At 40.9% G+C, this 22167-nt stretch overlaps 1 protein-coding gene across 2 annotated transcripts in view; it reads right to left on the reverse strand.

Annotated features, from left to right (window-relative positions):
• rhobtb4 (Rho related BTB domain containing 4) overlaps positions 1-22167 on the reverse strand; it is a 40801-nt gene that overhangs the window by 6378 nt on the left and 12256 nt on the right. Inside the window, exons 1-8 of one of the 2 annotated variants that reach the window (XM_072388099.1) lie at positions 16862-17182; positions 11147-11348; positions 10739-10842; positions 6477-6662; positions 5263-6082; positions 4908-5127; positions 3807-3925; positions 68-218 (exon numbers count right to left, since the gene is read on the reverse strand). In XM_072388099.1, the coding sequence (XP_072244200.1) occupies positions 68-218; positions 3807-3925; positions 4908-5127; positions 5263-6082; positions 6477-6662; positions 10739-10842; positions 11147-11348; positions 16862-16890 (1831 nt within the window). In that variant the 5' untranslated portion in view covers positions 16891-17182. Of the gene's footprint in view, positions 1-67; positions 219-3806; positions 3926-4907; positions 5128-5262; positions 6083-6476; positions 6663-10738; positions 10843-11146; positions 11349-16861; positions 17183-22167 lie in introns of those variants that run through there. The other variant, XM_072388100.1, reaches the window with a different exon arrangement.

Raw genomic sequence — 22167 nt, forward strand, 5'->3', positions numbered from 1 at the left:
TACAAGATATTCAGGTAAGTTTACATTTGTCTTGCAACATTTCTTATGTTTCGCAGAGAGTCTTTACCAGTGAGGGCGACAAGGCGTGGCAAACAGAGACGGTTGGCCAGAACAATTAGCTCCATGGGTTCCAAGGCAGGACAGGGAGTCAGGAGACCACAGTACAGGAACTCAAGTACCCCACGCATGCAGGCTGTACTGGTGTTAGGAATGGGCACCTGGAAAATGACCAAATCAAGAGAAAACACAAAAAACATAAATTCAGTAGATAAAAATCAATAAATAGATTGTATAGGCATTTGTCTTCATTGAATATTTATGAATATTTTTGTTAAAGTGAAAAAACATATATATCATACAGCCTGTGATAGACGGGCCCATAAAGATAAAGGAGTAAAGGGCAGAGGACACAGTGTTATGGCTGCATCCCTTTTTATCTCGGCTCAGGTAAGGAGCACAGACTGGGGGCTAAAGATGTGAGCAACATGGCTCGCTCAAAAGACCTAACACACACATACACACACCCTGACAACTAACATCTAACACAAGAGAACACTTAGACACACGTCTCTCTCCAAAGAGATATACAATGTGCTTCTCTAGAATTTGTCAAGATGGCAGCAATTACACTTTTTACAAGTTTAAGTGATTATAAAAGATGACAGTGCTGCAGATGTGTACTGTTTAGAAGTGTTTAGATTTCATTTAAAAGGTGATGTGATATAGTAAGAGTAATTTCACATTTGTTTCAAAACATTTTCATGTATTCATGTAGATGCTGCCTATTACACCTAAGTGAGCAAAAAGGAAATGGTCATGGTGCTCCTTGGTGTGCCGTGGCCTCTCATTCTTGACAGACTGGCAGATTCAAATGAAAAAAGGCTCTGTTTCCCAATTCAATCACTGTACATTAGACCAACACAATTTCAGTGGCAAGTGATGAAGTCTAATCCCCAGGAGGACGGAAGGAAGGCGAATGATTATGAGAGTGATGACCCGACCCCTTGAGGAGTTCTCTTAGTCTACCCACTGTGGCACTTTTCAGCCTCCACTCCCGCAACCAATTAGGAGAATGTCAGCATGGCATGACCTCTCGCTATATTGAAAAAAAACACAACACCAAGACAAGGGTGGTCTTTAGAGCTTCAAACCCCAGCTGGAGCCCCAAATTATTAATAAGTGGACACAGTCATAGTGACAACACATTCATGGATAAGACCCATCATCTGTACTAACAGATGCTCTTTTGCTCTCAGTCTGCCACCGTAATGGTCAATTAGTTTAGTTTGTGTGTGTGTGTGTGTGTATTCTAAGACCAAAAAAAACAATGCTACAATCTGCTCGAAGGACACAGGATAAACAGCAGCAAAAATAACGTGCAAATTATATAACTTTCACCAAAGTGGATGAAGAAGCTGCATCTAAAGGGAAGTGAAATTTTGTGATTAAAATAAAAGCAAAGAGGAAAACGTGGGGAGTAGAAAAAAGTTAGACAATCTCCACAGAGTTAAAAATTCCAGCTGTATTCTCCTCTTTTTAAGTACTAAAGATATGAGCAGATTTTCACATTTAAAATGCTAGGCCTCTCATCATGCAGTTCTCCACCAGGATGCACATTCACATGTTGAGCAAGATACCACATACATTAGTAAGTGGGAGAAAAATATCATGAAGTTATACTATGAGAAAAAGCAAGTATCATGTGTGAGACGATGTTGCAGGGTCAAGTGACACTGTGCTGGAGAAGGCCTTCTATCTATCTTATTCCTGCTGAATGTCTCATAACATCGTGTGGCTAGTGATCTCATAGTAGAGGACATAAATATAGATAGTATAATTTTTCTAACTTAGACAACTCTGGGTCAGCTTCCTGATATGTTGTCAAATGTTTTGTGTTCATTGTCTCCAGCGACTCTGAGCCTCATTTTGAGAGAATTTTCACAATAGATATAACCTCTTTCACTGTAACTACTGGTTTCTGCAGCAAAAAAAGAAAAATAGCCTAGTGTATGAAATGTCTGTTAAGTTCCTCATCTGTTAAGCTCCTCTCAACACTAACATCAACGATAATACTTTTGGGGAAGACACACAACCTGATGCTATTCTGCACAAAATTAGAATAATCCCTGCTATCACATGAATGCTGATATGTGCAAGTTAAAATGCTGAGAGGGAAGTGTGGCATGAGCATACAAATATGGATCATATGCTCTAACAGATACTATTTAAAGTAGTTTTTATTCTTTTTACTCCCTTATAATGTATCTATATCTTCCACTCAAACGGACATGAGGAAGAGAGACCAACACCATTGAACATTGTGTTATTTGAGTCTCACTTTTTGAGTTTTGTCTTCAGAACACCTGCTCTTTGCCATGAACAATGGCACAATAGTCATCGACATCAACTGTTTAGAATAACCATTGACAATAGCAACCCACCGTTGCACCAGTGCACCCTTCAGTGATGTTGATGTCCTGTATTTAATATGAGCCACAACTGGCTGCAATAGATTTTTCCCCAAAAAAAAAAATCCATTTATCTTTTCAGATGAAAAAAGGGAAAAGTAAGATTTTCTTTAATAATGGTGTTTTATTTATCTTTTTTTTATTTTTATTTTAATCAATTTTGTTTCTCCATTTGCAAACTTTTTCTCAGTTCTTCTGAGAGCCTGACTCTCAGTAACCTAAACCTGCAGCCCACATAAGTAGCTTCTGTGATCTGGTTCCGTAATATGATCCCAGGTGCATAAATTTAAAAGGCAGACTGCAACTTCCTTTGCAGTTAGGTCAGGCACGGCGTCTAAAGTAAGTCTAAAGTAACTGAGCACACCTGATGTAACTAGACCCTCCATTTGGGAAATGCAAATTTGACTTCTTTTACTTTTTACTTGAATTATTAAAACGGTTAAAAAACATTTTCTTTCTTCTCTAACAGGCCCGAGCACTCATACAAGGGTTTATTATGTCTAGCTCGAGCTTGTCTTTAGCAGTTTCATAGTTTTAAAACAAATAAAAACTGACTAAAAAGCTGATAGGATTGGAAACCTCCAATTAGAAATAAGGCTTATTTGAAGATTTGAAGACATTTTCTGTGGTTTGCATCATGACAAAGCACAAAGCCTCCAACAACAACAGGAAGTCAATCAGGAAGCATACGTGTCTGAGTGGGTTTGTCTCCGTGTGACTCTTTCAATTCTTGTACTTATATTTTCCACTCTGGAATCATAGCTGTTTACACAGATAAACTGTTGGAAGGCACTTTTGGGTACAAAAATCAAGTTTACACAAGAAGACTGGCATGATGCACAATTCAGGTTCAGGACTAAGAGCAGCGAAAGAGTGGTTATGAGCCGGGTTAGGTTAAGCTCTCAGGAAATGAATTAGTCCGGCTGTGTTTATTCGCACGTTTTTGTGTCGGTGAATTCTGTTACGTGGAGGTCTGCTAATTGCAGAGGTTCAACCACATTTAGAGTTGAAACAAAGGTTTGGAGGTCAGCCTGATAACAGGCATAACCTTCAGCACACCGTGGGAACACGCACATTGCATGTATTTACACAGTGTCACTGTTGCACGGTGTCACTTTGATGACATGATAAATCTTATCCAAGTAATTCATACACTTTTTCTCCACTTTTTTTCTTTCATGAGATATATACTGAATACAAGTATGTGACAGGCTTGCTGCTAAAGGCCGTCTTGGCCTCTCTGTTATCAGTATTTCCCAGGATTTAAGATACAGACACCTTTCTAAAAACCTAAAGGTAACTCCATCAACAAGCCCTCTCCAGATTGTCTAAGCTCACCTCCTCGATGTAACTTTCCATGAAAGAGCCACGGAACATGGCGGCCATCCAGTCGCAGCTGGAGATGAGCAGGGGCTTGTGGGCTGGGAGGCAGCCGTCATCCAATCGGAACACCACATCTAAAACCGGGGTGGGAAAAGAGCGTTCATCTCGTTGAATGCCACAGAAGCCCATGCTACAGAGGGGGGAAAGACAGACGAGGCAGACATCCAGACACGCACACAGGCAGACAGAAGGCCAGACAAACACGCAGAGACACATAGACACAGGTAGACAGACAGAGAGATAAATTGACAGGGGGACAAAACAGCTTTTGGCTCAGAGTAAGGGAAGGAGAGCAGTTGCAGAGTTGCAGGTCATGAAGCAAATCCTGTGTGAACTCGACCTTTGGCAAAGAAATAGCTTTAGTGACATGAAAGCATTTTGAGTATGTGATTGCACTCATATTCTTATGGGCTACGTGTGAAAGCTATAAATTCAGTCTATTTTTATGTTGACCCTTAGTTACAAGTGCGGTAAACCAAATGTGTTGGTGTGAATGTATTGTTACATTTAAACTCCTAAAAGATAACGGTCATCATAAGCACAAAAAACAACAAGGAAAGTATAAAGAGATGTGAATGTAAGATCTTGCTCAGAGACGGAGGACATCTGATGTTGGCTGCCAATAATGTGACAAAGTGCAAAGAAAACAGCTGAGAGGGACAGACAACACCACAAAAACACAAAACGGTATGTACATAAGAGCAAACACAAAACAAACAGGCAGACTGAGACAACGATCAGTCATCAAGTCAAATGATGACTTTGAAAGGGCTTCATCAAACAGATAAACTGCAACATTCAAAATGCACATTTTACAGTAGTCATTCAATGTTAAATCATGATCAAATGTACATAAGATGTACATTTTGCAAAAACTGAAAGAGAGTGCTTAAAAAATAAGCAAAATCATTCCTATTTTTGTCCTTTCTCCTCACCAGTTTCCCATGATCCTCACATTCACACGCATAACCACACACACACATGCATGCATAGACACCAATGATACCAATGTTGTTGAAAGTACTGAGGCACTGAATGGGTGGCACTGAGGTTTACCCGCAAATGTCCCTTTATTGAGAAACTCTTTGATGCGGTTGGCTCTGCGGACATGGAAGGCCTTGGTGATCTCCTGATTCATGAAGCTTTCTCTGTTCAGAACATTGGCCACCATCATCCGCAGGTCAAACACCTCAAGCAGCTCGGCAATGGTGGCCACCTGCATCAGGTCGCCTCGGCCCTCATCCAGACTGCCTGTGTATAAGTACTGAAGCACCGCCTAAAAACACAGCAATAGTAAAATAGTAGGGTTTGGAACATTCATAGTATTCACATCAAAAAGAGTTACACTGGCTTAATTGAAAGGGCATATAGTAATTTTCTTATTTCTAATTGCTTCAAAAATTAAAATCACCTTGAATGGTTCCTCCTGTATGAGTGCATCCATGGCTACCACAGTCATGAGTCGTGGCCGTCCAGTCATGGGATCATCAACATGCTCCAGACACACACATAAGAACCCCCTTCCCCAACCTGAAAGGGCTCGACCAGTCCCCAGTGCTCCCAGGTAGTACTGGGCTCGAGAAGGGAGAGCATTATCACTCAGGGAAGTCCTCAAAGAGCCCTGCTGGAGCAGCCTGGGTCGATTCAAGCCCCGCACTCCTCCATCTACACCTTCTTTATCAATGTCTAGGCTCTTAGTGCGCCCAGCTTGCTCCTTGGCTCCTCTCCTGCTCTGCTCATCTTCCTCCCCACTTTCCGTGTTTTCCTTAGTCTCCTGTTCATCCCCGCTTGGCCCCATACAAGACCCACCAAGATCAAGTGTGAAGAGGTCATAGAATTTGGAGCAGGATGTCGCCAGATAGACTTTGTGTGCAAAGACACGAGTGGAACCACCGTGTAGAAGGAAAACAACATCTGCACACAGAGGCTGACAGAAAAGGGAGTCGGGGCCCTCCCCATCGGTGAGAGGGGGGTCTGGGATGCCCACTATGGGACGTGGTGGGCGAGGAGGCAAAAAGGGTGCCTGGAGAAGGGGCCTCTGGACCTTTTTCAGGTGCGACTTCCAAAACTGCAGATGTCGACGGGAGATAAGGGCAGCACGTATGGCGTTGTCAAAAACATCTTTGACTCCGAACTGGGCAACAATGCTGGTCTCATAGTAGGGAATGCCAAGTTCTTTTGCAACCTCGTGACCTCTCTCTGGAGGAAGGATATCTGTAGGTTTGATCGGCCTGTGAGTCAGAAAGAGATAATGATGATGATGGAAGCACTGAGATAAAAAAGTAAGTTTAAGTGAACAGGAAGGAGGTAATTACGCATATCAACAACACCAAAATTTCATATAAAGACAAAAAAAGCTGCTTTTACCTCAGTACTTCTTCTAACAGCATGAACCTACATGTTCTAAGTATTGTGTAGCTGATTATTTGTCTTTTGAGACGACAATGAGCCAATGACATGGAAAACAATAGTCAGACATATCTTCTGTGATTCAGTTACTGTTATGAAGCTGTTATTAGCCAATGATTAACTAGACAGACTCTACATGCAATCATCACTAAAGCCATATTGGTGCTGCCACAATCTCTGAGTGTCTGTTAATAGTTGATGAGGAAACCGCCTCACTTTGCTAGCGGTCGTCGTGCACGGTTAACTGCATCCAGGTCAGCATAGCGCAGATCCAGCTGGCAGCCAACCAGGATGATGGGTGTTCGGGGACAGAAATGCTTGATCTCTGGAAACCACATGGTGCGAACGTGGCGCAGGGAATTGGGATTAGCCAGAGAGAAGCAAAGCACCACTACGTCAGACCTACAGAGAAAGACGAGAGAGAATAATTTCTTCTTAATTTCAGGAGCGCTGATGTACATAAGCAGGCGTTGTCGGTCAAGAGAGTACATGCAGTCTTTGATGGACTGATGGGAAGAGAAAGGAGAACAAATAAATAAGGGCCTGTGCTGACTCACTAAACATGTCAGTTTAGGTTAAACTATGTACAACGTGTGTATGGAAGTAGCTTGTTCAGCTTCTGCAAGGCATTGTGGAAGCATGAACAGGGCAAATGTGAAAGCTACGAGTCTGGACCTCTGGGCTGGTTATTTGTGTGGCTCATCTCTCTTTCTATCTCTTGCGTAAATCTCCCTGAGCCCTTAGAGGAACTATCGACCACAAAAAGAGGCTCAGTATAGATCAGTGAAAAAAAAACACACCCAGATACACACAGAGATGCATCTGATGTGTTTGAGCAAGCAGACAGAGGCACTTACAGCTGTTCTCCTGTGCTGATATTTCAGAGTCAAGTTGGTGCATGTGTAGGTAATGTTTGATTTGTGTCACTGAGATGGATCATTTAGTACAAGAGCAATGCTGACAGAGCAAAAGAAAAAATTAAGAAATCCTAAATCATCTATCTCTGCAGTAGTGTAACAGGGTGCTTTAAACCAGATCAGCCAAAGACTTTTGAGATTTACAGAATGTGAGCTGAATTTATCATAATTGATAGCTTGAAGAGGATAAAACTATCAGACTACATTTCAGTTTTTGACATTTTGACATTTGATTTCAAGACTCCAGGAGTAGTGACACACAAATGGAAGCCTGCTGAAGTAGATTTGGGCACACTGTGTCTGTCTTAAAACACTGTTTTTTTTATAAATGTTTCTCAGTTGTTTGAATGCTGTACTAATGGATTTATGATTTCTGCTAGTTTGTCTGATACTTTTTTTTTCTGTAATGATGCGCAACTATGCTAGCTGGAAAGTTTTTGCAATGTAGGAGCAGCTTGCTGGGGTTTTCAAAGCCCAAGTAATGCCTGGAATAAGAACCCAAATCTTATTCTTATCTCCTCTCCTAATCTGGAGAGGAGGGCAGAGAAAAGTAAACTATATCTTCCTTTGACCATCATGGAAAATGTGAGATCACTGGGCGATAAAATGACCAAGCCCTGATGAAGACAGAGTGGTAATATCGGGTAGACATTATTTGTTTCATTAAGACATGGCCGCGGGAACAACTCTACTTCATTTTTTCAGACTATACGATCAGACAGAGACTACAGAAAGAAAGGTACCGGTAAAGGAGGAGATGGCAGAACTTGTTAACAGACTCTGTTACATGTCTCTGTAGACTGGATGTTGACCTGTGTTATCTGTCAATGCTGCATGTGACATCATCACCTAAATTGCTGTCAAGGTACAAGAACAACAACCCAATCCATTCATGGTGTTCTCTGACTATTACAACCACAACTCTCTATGTAACACTTCAACTTTCCAAACTTTGTCTATCTCATTTAATTTTTTTTGTTTGTTTTCTGTCTATAAAATTAACATATCTATCACAATATCTTATATTGCATATTTCATTGTAAGATGTGAGATAGAGTTCCTGAGATTAACCACAGCATCGCACAGTGCACCACTTAAATATGCATCAGTCCCCTTAGTAAAATGTATATGCTCTGGGAAATATGGGCTATTTATTGAGCAGAAAAAATAGCTACACTGCAAAAATAAACATCTGAATTCACCTTGACAGTTCTAAGAAAATCTTTTGGAGGTTTTAGAAGAATTCTTGCCATAACATATAGAGGAAACTAAGCTAATGTCTCTCTTTGAAGAAAATTAAAGTATAACTGAGAATAATTACCTCAGAAGACTTGAGCCTTTTTTTCCCCTGTATTTGTATTTTTTTTTCAGTGCTGACATGAGATCCATAGTCTTCTTTACTTTCATTAATATAATCTCTGAAAAGCTCCCACTCCAAAGAACATAATATACGATAGCCAGTCATTACATCACAGCCAACACATATACACACACACTAACTCTCATTAGCACTATGTCAAATTATCATTACTATAGCTTAATCTGTATGAGGTCATGTTGTGTGTACTCTTGCTCTTAGATTTAAAAGCTATCGACCAAAGTCCACTCTATGTAAATATACAACTGGAATGACATAACAGCCCTACTAAGTTGTTTCAGCTGACATGACTATACAAAGTGTGGTGTCTTAAATACTGACCATTTAAACATGATCTCTCTGGACTGACACTGGATCTTTATAACATTAAAAATATGATGTATACTGTCTAAAAACATATTGTATCACAAACCCTGCACTAGGCTGAAGTGTGAACATGGATTGGATCAGCCGGCATATGTGTATACCAGAAATATTCAAATTTGCATCAATCAATAAATCAAAAGTGAATGGTTTCATGTGAATAAAATTAGTCTAATGTGTTATCACTACTTTTTTGCCACCATTCCTAATGTATGACAAATGCCTCCAACAGACACTAGAAAAATAAGACTTTTTAAAATAAACTTCTGCTCACTACAACAGAAGTAGAAGCTGGCTCAGGTCAAGTTTAGCTTAGCCTCTTTTCAGGCAGTTATTGTTTTCCCAAACAGAACGTTCCTCTTCTAAGAAAGCATGTCAGGCAAAGTGATGTTTTGAGTTTTGATATCAACAATAGCCTACAGTGTGACAACATGGCAAGGGCATGGAAAAGACTAATGATGGAGGTTAACAGGGTAATGGGGGAGACTAGGAGATGGAAGTTAAGGTGAAGTGGAGGGGAGCACTCTGAGAAGGCATGGTAAAGATAATAAGAGGAGGTTGAATCCTTGACATGGTGATGCCAGGGAGACACACAGGGGAAAAAAACCCAGCTGAGCTGACGCTGTGTCTTTATCAGCTGATTGCTGGCTGACAGGGGAATGGACGTGCATGAACACACAAACCAACACACCCAAACACAGGCACACAACAGAGCAGATTACTTTGCAAATGCACAGACATAGAGACAGTGGAAAAAGCAAAACAGAGAGGCAGAAATATGAACTGAATAACAAGCAGCTGACAAAAACATAAAGTCAAAGTCTGTCATGCACAGACACTGCATAACAGGAACAGGTGACATGTTGTATAAAATGCAGAAGAACTCACAGTCTAAACAGTTTGGTGTAGGCATGCATGTCTGTTGGGTTGTGTATAAACTCTGTGCTGATGAATGATTTTGACAAAATCATTAATTACACTTTTCCTTGGTAACTGTGCATTTTGATGTTCTAAATGGACTGCATTTATATATAACTCCCTAAGCCTTCATGACCAGTGAAAGCACTTTACGCCACAAGCACAACATCTAACCATTCATACAGCTCTTCTTAGTCTATTCAGTTTCAAGTCTTAACTCCATCAATCACAAACTCACAGATCAATGAACCCACTGAGGGGAATATAGGGCTCAGGGTCTTGTGCTAGGACACTTTGAACCAAACCACCAACCTTAGCCCATCTTTCTCTTAATGAGTGTTGGTGGACTACCACTTCATCTTCTGAGTCACAGCCGACCCATCCCTTGATTGGCTGTGGTCCTGTCTTTTCCTTGTCAATCAAACTGGCATTTGCTGATTGTACTTTACAATTAGTACTTTTGCATTTCATGCCAATAAAGCAGCTTTAAAAGAGGGATGGAGAGTAAGAGGATAGAGTGATGATCCAATCATGCCTGGTGGAGGAAGGATGTAACAGCTTAAGGCTGTACAGTCAAAAAGCATGGCCGATGGATTATACACGAAGATACATTAAGGTAAGTGAAAATTGGTTTTTGAGGACGAAACAGATTATCTATATTCTTATACTTTACACTCTTCAGATCCACCTTGGAATAAATTTGGTGCCATATGAGCTGACAAAAACTGTGTCACTGTCTTGATGCCAATCTCTTGGCTGAACTATTTGTGAAAGTGGAATATGTTCTGAGGTAATAAACCACGTGGTTAGCCTGCAACTGTGTTACTGGGTCATTAACTAAGTTCTGACTGTGAGACCGCTTAAAACTCTGCGTTTGTGTGTTTAGATTTTCGTGTGCTCACCTGCCATAGGCAAAACGCCTGTCTTTGTGATGATCTCCAAATGTGTCCCATAGCCTTAGGGAAACACTGACCTCATCCACTACATCACGAGATCTCTCTAACACCTGCAATGCAGAAACATTTCCTGTCACCAAGTGGAAGGCTTTAACTTCATTTTGAGGTTTGTATCTTCGTGGAATTCAAGGTTATCCAGTCACTTGACAAAGGGGAAAAAGACAACAAGACACAGGCTGCAAAGACAACATTTGCCTTTATAGTGCTGAAAAGAAATGTTTTAATTCACAATAAATATAATTAGTCTAAGCATCATGCTAGAAGTGTACCCGAATTAGTCTATTTGTGGCTTTTCCTACAGCATGTTTCCATGTGTGTGTGTGTGTGTGTGTGTGTGTGTGTGTGTGTACCTACCTCCTGGCATACACGGTACTGGTCGATGGCCCAGACGGTTGGCACGTGGGTGGCAAGCAGCTGATATTGTGTGAGTGTGGCATTGCAAGCCCGGGCACAGATTAGCCTGGTCTTGCCGACTGCATTATCCCCTACCACCACACATTTAATGGTTTCCACATTGGGCCGCTCATAGTCTGTGTCTATATCCATGGAGAGGGCCCTACAGTATAAGAGTGAGGAAAGAGATGGGAAGGTAGAAAATAGGTTAAATCAGCAGTCTTGGAAAATTAAAATTACATTTAGAGCATGCAAGAGGAATGATATTGCATTTTGACAGTAAAAGAAACTGCCGTCAGGCACAGTAGCTTCAAATTCTTGCCAAATCCACCCTTGGGAACACATTGTTGAGGCTCTAAGCCTCCATAGCCGCACTGCCCACTGTACAAAGACTTCTGCCAAAGCGCACAACAGACCACATGGTTCAAAGGCTGAGTAATAGAGGAACAGCAGAGCTATTTCTGTAACAGTGCAGGGAGAGATGGAGAGACAAAAAGAGACCTCCCTTGAGGTCACTGTCCTTTTCTCCCCTTGTCCATCTTACACACTGTCTGCTACCCTTTTGATGCGTGGGGAGCATTTTTGCTTCAGAGAAAACACTATGCAAGATGATGGCATCTAACTTGGCAGTCCTAAAAAAAATACTCATAAAGGTGTTTGTCATTAACATTTTGGGTCATTCATTTCTTATTTTGCATCATCTTTTAATTTGCACATGGGGCGATAATACTGTTGTTTTAAAAAATGATCACCAGTCAGATCTGGACTAAAACTCAGTGCGAGACAGTGGCGGTTACGTACAGCTTTACCACCTTTCTCTTTAAAAAAAAAACAAAAAAAACAATGAAATGCTTGCCAAAATTCCCTCTGCATAAACTGCTTACAAACATTACTGACATGTCCAAATACATTTTAACACACATTTTAAACATTCCTGAAGGAATCTGCTTCATTAGAAAACCACCTTTCTCAAGAAACACATTTAAAGCTGCAGTCAATTAATCAGTCATAGCATCCGTCGTAGCAACTTGTTCCAAGAGCCACATCAGGGCCACATAAATAGAGCATCTGAAAGATTAATAAAGGCCTTCACTTGTTATTCCACTGACGTGGATGCCAGTGCAACACTTCAGTCCAGCAGTGACAGACACTCGCAGCTAAAAATGGCAGCTATTCATCAGACACACAAGCCATGTGTGCACACTGCTATTCAGCCATGACCTGCTGTCCATCCATTCATATACCTTCACCATCTCCATAAAATCACTGTGGTTATTACACAAAAGATATTAATTTTCCTTAACAAATACAAGAGCATCTTCATGTTTACTTGTTCCCTATTACATCTGCCAGAGTGTATAGCACAGATAGACAGCACAGATTAAGTCTTATCCACAAGGAGGAACAGTCTGTCACCTAAAAATGACTTTCAGAGCTATAAATATCCTTTTTTCTTTGCCACCTGTGTGGCTGACACCTTTAGAGACATGAACTACATGCAGAGGATAGAGATAGAGGAGACAATAAAAAGGTAGCACAACCTCGCAGTTATCGAAAAGCATTCTGCCAAATGGCCATGCCAGCTGCCAAAGCAACACTTCTCTTGGTTTTGTACCAGGTAAAAAGGGATGGACGGCCAACTGCAAAACCAAACCTATCACAAACGGTTCTGCAATCTCCATAATGTGCCAAATGATACATGAGAAGTGAAAATGCACAGGTATTGGCACACTGATGGATGCTTATCACTGTTAGCTGAGCAGAGAGAATTGCAAGAAAGACAAAAAAGGGATTATTATTAATCGTACAGAGAAAGGGAGGAACAAATGGGATCAAAAGGACAAAACCTACAATAACCAAGACTGCTCAAGGGAACAAATCACCAGTTTTTCCTGCCGATGCTTCTCTCCTACCTAAAGTTGTCTTGAAAGAGAGACAAATAGAGAAAAAGGCAGAGGAGAGACCAAAGTACAGTCTATAATCCTTTACTACTGACCCATGGGAGTCTGGAAGTCAGAGCGTGCATGCATATGAAAGAGAATGCATGTGTGTGCATGTGGTAATGAGCTTAGGGGCCATGCATGCAGTGATGTAACTTGAAGGCTGCAATGGTGGTGATGTGGACAGTTTCTAAGTGCTTGGCTCCTAGCTATCATCCCCATCTGTGGCTGTTCAAAAAGGCTCCAAGAGACTCTCGATATGCATACATCAACACAAAAAACACAAATGTCTACTCATACACCACTGCACTCGACAGATATGCACCTGCTCAAGGTTTCCACTTCAACTTAATACGCATTAGGCATTAACAATTATTCTTATTTGTCCAAATGAAATACGAGCAGAGGCTGTAGACTGTGTGCGCTCAGTCTCAGCTCATAGGAGTGGAAAGAGAAGCCCTGAAGATCAGATTTCATTTTTAGCCGACATCCTATAGTGAACTGTCTACACACGTCTAGACTTCATCTATTGGCTGGTGTCATTTTCCCAACAAGGTGGTAAAGCAGTCTACAAGGGCAAAGACAAGTAGCAATAAAAGGTGCGACCACGTAGTTCTGACTTCTACATGGGCAACACTGTGACAAGACCGCACAACACTATCCCTCTGGTTTACTCTAGAATGCCAAGAATTTACTGTAGGTTTGTGAATGAGTGCTTGAAACTTTAGGACCAGACAGATAAAGTAGCATGCGTACTGTGTGTCTCAGTGTGACTTTGCTTCAAGGCCATACATAATCTTACAAGAAGACCGTCCTTATCATCCTCTAGTTTTTTGAAAGGAAAAAAAAAATCATCTCTTCTAAGTTTGTTCATTCATCCTTCTCTTTGTGTAGGTCATTTTGGTTTGTACCCAACTGTTCCCACTCAATCACATCTCCATGTATTGCTCCTACTCACTTCTTTCTTATCCTTCGCTTTACTTGCTGTCTTTTAGTAACCTCTCGCCACCGTCTTCATTTTCTCCTCGTGTCTTTTTTTCACCCTCAGATTCTGCAAGACACTCCCCTCCATCTCTTTTGTCAGCAGTCATCTATCTATAACCTTAGGTTGTTCTGAACGGCAATCAAGTGGAAACATTAAGCCAACAGCCCTCCCACACTCACCCAACCCCTCCATCCATTCTCTTTGTTACGTAACAACTTTAGTGATCCAGTGTTGGCAACCACTCATCCCAAAACCCTCCCTGAACCCTAGACACAGCTTCTCTATCCACTTCCTTGGGGCTAACACAGCTTCTCTATCCACTTCCTTGGGGCTAACACAGCTTCTCTACCCACTCCCTTGGGGCTAGAGTTCATCCAAGTGCCATGATGAGGCCTGCCTCATTGCACCCTTCACCCAGCCTCAACAACAAAATAAATACTTTTTTTTTTTAAGAAGCATACTGATAAATTTTATACATTGATCATTTGTTCACTCATACAAAGGTTTACACTATTACCAGTGTGACTGCGTTATCAGTCTTATTTTTTGGGTAAAACAGTGAGTATATAAAGCAATTGTGAGTGCATCCTAATTTTTTTTTCAAAAGAAATTCATGTCAGAAATTCATGCTCTTATAAAAAACAGTGTCCACTCGTGAACTTTTATGCACTATAGACGTGTAGGATTTTCTGTGTGTGTGTGTATGTGTGAGGTGCGGATATTTGAGACCCTGAATGCCACAGGCACAGCTGGCATAGACTGGTTACATAACCTGGTTTGTAGCCGCTGCTTAGTTTTCTGGATGGCTGACAGAAGACCTCAGACTCACACACACTAGCGCAGACATGCATACACATATGCATGTCTGCCCTTACTTGCCTCACCCACTGCAGATGGCACGGGTATTAATGCACGGCCCATGTCAGGAAATGTGTGCATCTATATCCTCCCGAATGAAAGGGTGTTTGGGAGTTGCATGTCATTCTGGTTGATAAAACCTCCCTCGTCCCTTCGCATAGCTCCAATAATGCTTTGTATACACAGACAGGCTCCTCTTAATGCCCTCATTTCCTTTCTTGCTCCTCACCTTCCTCCTCCTCCTCCTCCCCGTCCATGTTTTCAACCTACTGTGATACTGGGATTACCATGTTAACATTGGTTTTAATACTACTTTCAGAATTTGAAACTTTGGATCTTACAAAAAATAAATCAATTAAAAGTTGGCATGGACCTTAATCATAAAACTATCATCAAACAGCAACAGCAGAGCTGCTAATATTTCAAAGAGTAAAACGTAACGTACAAACACTCAAAGCATATACACAATTTTAAGCTTTATAACCTATGTGTATCTTCCGCAAGAGCCTGTTACCGGGGTCAGAACATTCAAGCCAGCCATATAATGCTGGCTCACTCTTCCATGTGGGTTTGTCAGTGTTGCACATTGTTATCTCTAAGCTGTTGACACAGTTAAAGCTTTGGGCATAATGCCTAATCAGAACAATAAGTAGATCTGTCTCAAATTCATCTAACAGTACTCATAGTGACCACCATGATTAGTTAACAAAAGTGGGGGTAGAAGGTCTACGCAAAATGTGTTAAAAATAAAAAGTGTGTGCGTGCGTGTGGGTGTGCGTGAGTGAGTGAACACTGCCAGGAACTTGGGCTATTTTGACCAGGATGAGAGTTGGACGGAGCAGAACAAAGAATAGAGTTGGTGTTCCCACAAAAGGATGAGCTACAGTCACATTGTGACATCTTTTCTAGGGAAGATATTGGCCAAAAGACAAAGATTGCACAATGTGTTTTTTTCTGCCAATTAATTTATGCAACTTCATCCTGTAGTTGTGATTAACTGCTGATGAGTGGAAATGAAAATATGGTAACCTAATGCAAATCATTAGTCATTTATGTCCAGGTGGAAGTGAGAGGCTCCTTCATCAGTCACTCTACCTCAGCTACCTGTGTAACACAATATCTTTAATGACGTCATAGTCACAGGATCAGCGTTAAAGCGCGCATATGTGTGTGAATATGCTGCATGTGTGTGCATGCTGCTGTCGTTCTGGCATGATTTTGCACCTTATCTTTTGTCACAGCTTTGATCCTCTCGCTGTTCCAGTTAATACTGATCCAGCAGTGTAAGATGACTACACTCATCAATGAAAAGAACCTCATGTGCTTCCTCTCCCCGCAGCCATTCATAACCACCTGGCTCATTCATATTTCTAGTGCATTTATTTATTTATTTTCTACCACAACAAACCAGGCAATATAATGGTTTGCCTGGAAAAATCAAATGAATTGTCAGCACAGCGCCACGACGTCTTTCACACAGCCGTGGGGCAGGTGCATATCAGCCTACATCCCAAAAAAGATGCGCTGATAAGTCTTGCGTAATGTGCCGAGCCCATCCGCCGCACAATGACACTTGATCAAAACGCTCAAGTAGCAGTCTGTGCAGCACGTGTAGGATCTCAAAAATAACAATTAGCTTCCACTGTGACATTTCCTGCAAAAGCAAGAATTCAATACGTTTGAAATACCGCAGACAATTGAACACGGATGTTATAGAAACACCAGGAGTAAAATAAAGCATTAATAATAGTTTGGTCATCTAGTATAAACAGAAGGCAGCTGATTATTAGATCAAAATCTTTAAAGGGTATACGTGTGCGTGAATTGCTTTGTTCATAACAAAGACGACAAAAAGAGCATGTGACCGTTTATGTGTGTAAGAGGGGTCCCTACCTTCCGACGGTTCCGGAATTGACCCACATGCCACTCTGCTGGTGGTTAAGCCGGTCACTCAAACCGGACAAAGATGCACGGCAAGTGAGTAGGTGATCGCAGCGATCCCGTTCTTTGTCACAGAGCACATATAGCGACGGAGAGGACCTCTGCCCTGACACATCCTCCTGCTCTTACTTCTCTCTGCTGCCTTTCTTAATTCAGCGTCCCACAGAGCTCAAGAAGAATGCACTCGCAGATGGGATGCTGCTTTATTTCTAACCGGGCACTTCTTTAAATTCAATCAAACCACAACTTGCCGAGCGATTGTTCTGGTCTGAGCCACCCCCTTTTCTGTTGTTGTTTCCCCAGCTGATTTAGTCAAAGACACGCCTCCAATACTGCGCGTCACTACCCTAGACGCCCAACTCATGTTGCGTTGCGTTTAAGTCCACGTCAAAAGTGGAATTTTGAAAAGTAAGCGGCGCCTGTGCTATATTCCAACGCAAATGCTTAAACCGTGACATATTTTGGACAGATTAGAAAAGATATCAAGCAAAATAGCTAATAACGTAATAGTATTGATGTTTTACACGGAATAAACAATCTAAACAAACTAGAAAAGACTTTAGATTTTGGATATTGGAGCCAGACAGTAACACTTAAAGGTTTCCTCCGCGGTCAGAAAATAAGAGCCAATCATATCCCTAGAACTGATAAAAATCCCGCCCCGAAACTCCTCAGTCTCCATCCTGTTAACTAACAACATCCCGTTATATTTACTGCATTTATTAAGCAGAGCACTCACATCCACTGCTTGTAAACGATCTCACTGACTCAATCAAGTCAATCATTTATTACATGTGGAAACGTTAAATATTAGTCAAATTTGCATAACTATTTCCCTTTAATATCTGCATATGTAACAAAATGATCTCCCATCAAAATTAAAATCAAGATAAATTATGCAATGGTGTTGTTATTACTCATAGGTAAAGGAGAGAATCTTACTTCTATGGTTAGTCCAGGTGCACAGGCATAGCAACTACCACATAGCAACTGTGCTGCTTCTGAAGCCAACATAGGAGCGCTCAAACAGTGGATCATTGATTGGATCATGGAAACTACCAAGCTTTTGGCCTTTTCTAAAATCTGGGAATTCATTTCTGGAATGTTAAGCTGCACCAGAGGAGAAAAATGCTTCCACGTTGCCAAGTGGCAAAAATACCCAACTTGTCTGTCTGGAAATCTTTTCTTAATATAAACTTTAATAGCTGTGGCCCTGCATGTTTATGTGAGAGGAGCTTTCTCTTTTAATTTTTTTTTCCCTATAAGTTAATTTGATGCTCATAAATTTCCTATCTATATCTAAAGATAAGAAGTGAAAGCGGAGTGTATTTTAGGCAACATTTTATCAAACTATTCATTTGTGACATTCTGTACTGTTTGGCTATATGTGGATTCTGGTCAGTCCATCTATTAACTTTCTTACATGCTTCAGGGAGACTAAAGACAGACATCTACTGGTAGAACTGAGTACTGATCCCAATCAAAGAAGGCGTCTATACTAAGTGCCTACTATAAACAGCTTTAATTTTTTTGACTGATCTTCAGGTAGCTTGGCCGTGGGTGTCAACCTGTGTGATTATAGCAAATAAACAAAGAATTATAGCATAGCAAACCACAAATTTGCTCTTTGACTAAATACATTTGTGCTGCTATTACTACATCCTTGAAGACTCATAAATATCTATGTTTTCAGGTAATTTACTGCACTCCATGTAAATAGCACCAACACCAAAATGAAAACAAACTGAACAGGAGTTCAACGGCTAAATAGGGGGTTTGGGCTTTGCATCTACTTGTCCAGTATTGTCTTGAAGCCCTGAGAAAATACTGCCCCCTGACCTGGCTGGCACGGCCAGAATAAAACAGCATGAAAGATGGGCTGGAATTCTGCTTGAGAAAGCAGGGGTTCAGCATCACTGGCACTGAGAGGGCTTAGAACCAAGGAGAGGCAGCCCCTTTGTTGGGGTACTGAATTTGTGGGAGAACTTCACAGTTTGAGGTAATGTCTGGCCTTTACAGCTACAGTAAAACAAAAGAGACTGTGCTTTCTTCACATGCTTTATCGCTCTTTTATTGACTGTGTGGGAAGCCTACGACATACCACCGTGAGATTAAAGTTGGAGGAATGAGCTCACATCATTCTTTGGCATGAATGCTTCACTTGCGCATCTAGGACAACATTTTACCTGCAGCGCATTAATTGACATTCAAAGTTACTAATGTTTAATCAACAAAATGACACCCTTAGATTAATCTATTGAAATGAAACATTTATTTAAGTTCACAGATGCCTTTTTTTCATCTAGCTGCAGGTATGGTACTACACAAGTTAGGGCATCCCTACTCTAATTAATGAGGCGGATTGGATCTCCAAATGGGATAAAAGTAATTATCTAAGATTTTTTTTCAACATTTTAAACAAGATTTGTGATTTATTTTGTTTTGTACAATTTCATATGTGTGGAGAAAAAAAATGATAGGAGCACCATGTAAAAGTTAAGACACCTCCAAAGGATTTGAGTTTTAGATTAAACAATTGGGTTTTCAGGGTTATGCCTTGTTCACATTCACGGTTAGGACAGACCAATTGTTGCAAAGTTCAAAGACTAAACGTTCTGATTCCTCGAACCTTGTCCTGACAATCAACAGCCACTAGCTTCTCAAAACAAATGCTTAGCATTCTAAAGTAGCTGAAGCCCACAAGGCTGCTAAACGCCTACACATAAGGCAGAAAAATGCCAGAGGAAAAGGGTTTTTTAAACAAGTACTTAGGTCACAATGAGCAAATAAAAAAAAAAATCTCCATGTATTAGGCATTAGGATGGATTGATCATGTTTTGGGTTGTGGTTAGTGGCACAGGGAACATTTTACTGGTAAAGGGTGGATGGAAGGGGAATAGGAAATTGGAAGGCTTCTAAAACATGTTCCTGCATGTACCTCTAAATTCTCAATAGAATACCTCACAGACCCTTAAGCATCATCAAAAATGTATTGATAAATATTCAAGACAGAAAAAAAAAAGTATCACAAGCTGCGATGGCCTATACTTGCTATTCAAGTGGCGTTAAATACTGTCCATATAGAGCTTTCTTCTCACATCTGAAAAATGCATTAATATCCAATTGCAAATGCTGGTCAGTAAAAATTCTTGTTTGCATTATTGTGCAAGTGAGTTTCACATGGATTACTGTCAGATAACATGAGTTTATTCAACACCAATAAATGGCTATCATGTATCATTTTAATGACCATGGAACATTTTAAGAGGCCATGTTTGCCCTCATCACATACCCTTCTGTCCACTCCCCCACTGACCCTATTTTCACCTCAACAGCTCACCCGAATATCCAACAGGCCCGCTCACCCCCTGCCCCAGCTCTGTGCTGGAACTGCTCTAAAGCTGTCAAAACACACAGCTTCTCACACTCCCCATGTCCACACAGAGTTCGCTATAAACACACACCATCCTAAGCTCGAACAAACACACACACACAACACAAACAGTCTACATGCAACCCATTCACTGCCACAAGTAGGTCAGAGCTGCAGTGGGTCTTCCAAACACCTCCTTGATCACCGTGGAACTGATAGCAGTATCAAAGATTAAATTCTACCTTCAGCTCTGGCAGACACACACACAGATGCTAGCACAGATTGCATGTCATACATATGTAGAGCTAAAGAATGAGGTCATTTTCCTGTTTCCTTGCCAGGGCAGATCGGATTGGGTACATATATTTACTTTTGCAGAGGGACAAAAGAAAAATATAACACATTTGACAATTTGAACTAGTTCCCCTGGGAAGAAAAGTCCAAGGTCAAAGGTCAGGACCAAGAATGGAAGGACTGAAAGCTAGTGAAATGAGCTTGTGGGAAAATGAAATTCAAAAATGGTCACCAGTGGGAAAAACAATAAAAAAAAAGAAAGACAAATGCCCAGAAATTCAGCAGCATCTATCTGCGTCACACGTATGCACGCGCACACACACTCTGACATGGAGAAGTGGCAGAGTGTTGCCAGACCCTGCACCCTGGTATGAAATAGAGTAGGTTTTATAACTGCAAGCCTATCTGGCAATGGTTAATAGGCATGTTAGAAGAGTGTGAGTTTCAGTGGAAAACATACAACGCTAGATAAGGCCTGACAGAAAGTACAGAAAGAGACAACAAGACAAGAGCACAAGTGAAAAAGAGACTGATGATATTGTTTACTGTCTTTGTTATCACTAGACTGTTTTATCTAGAGTCCATAGAAAAAGTCCACGTGTGTGACCAGCTGTTGTTGCCTCATTTTATCCTAATGAAGTCACTGCCTGCATCACTGCTCTGGAAAGCTCAGGATCAGAAACAGCAGTCAGTTTGTACAATCCTAATTCCAAAACTTTCTGTGTTCCAAAAAATCCTAAAAACTTTTAACATCAGTCCATAACCATCTGGGATCTGACGCATCGATTCTTTTCAATTGATAAAAGATCTGGACTGCAAGCATGTTGATGAACATTATCATGAAATAATCACTCCACAACTTGTAGCTGCCTGTCGATACTTTTAAGAATCATCTCTACCTCTTTTTTTTTTACAGCTAATCATGTTACTGGCCTGCTGCCAATTACCCCAGTTAGTTGAAAAATGTTCTTCCAACTGTTTCTGTTTGGTACCGCTTGCTTTTCTAGCTCAAGACAAACTCATGTCTATTTTTAAAATAATTAAAAGAAAATGTTTCTTTCAATATTTAATAAGTATTCTCTGTTCTATTGTGAATTAAATATTGATTTATGAGGTCGGCAAATCATTGCATTGTTAGGTTAATTGAATTTAACACAGCATCACTCTTTTCTTTTTTAATTTGGGTTGTAAATCTGACCCCATCAGTGTTTAGTGTTTATAATGCTGATGTTTGATCAGGTCAAGTCTGTGCTTGCCATGATGGTGGAATATGTGAAGAATGCAAAGTGGCTTGAGTTCCTGGGACAAAGGCTGTTGGAATAGCCGATAGGAGGGTGAGATGAATGGGAGGGAAGCTGGCACTGCTGAGGGAGTATGGTGTGGAGAGGTTCTTGCTATTCAATGACCCACAGTCTGCCTGAGAATAAACAGACCTCTGATTACAATATTAATGCCTACTTAGATGTTTCACAGTGTGGTGCCTCGCTTTCATAAAGCAGCACCTGGAGTGAACAAGAACACACTGTTATACACCTATTTCCACACTGTACTTTGGTGTTCTCAGACTCCAAAAAGAAAACCAATTACAGTT

This window comes from Leuresthes tenuis, unplaced genomic scaffold, assembly GCF_036924035.1.
Source record: "Leuresthes tenuis unplaced genomic scaffold, fLeuTen1.0.hap1 SCAF_6, whole genome shotgun sequence".
NCBI lineage: Eukaryota > Metazoa > Chordata > Actinopteri > Atheriniformes > Atherinopsidae > Leuresthes > Leuresthes tenuis.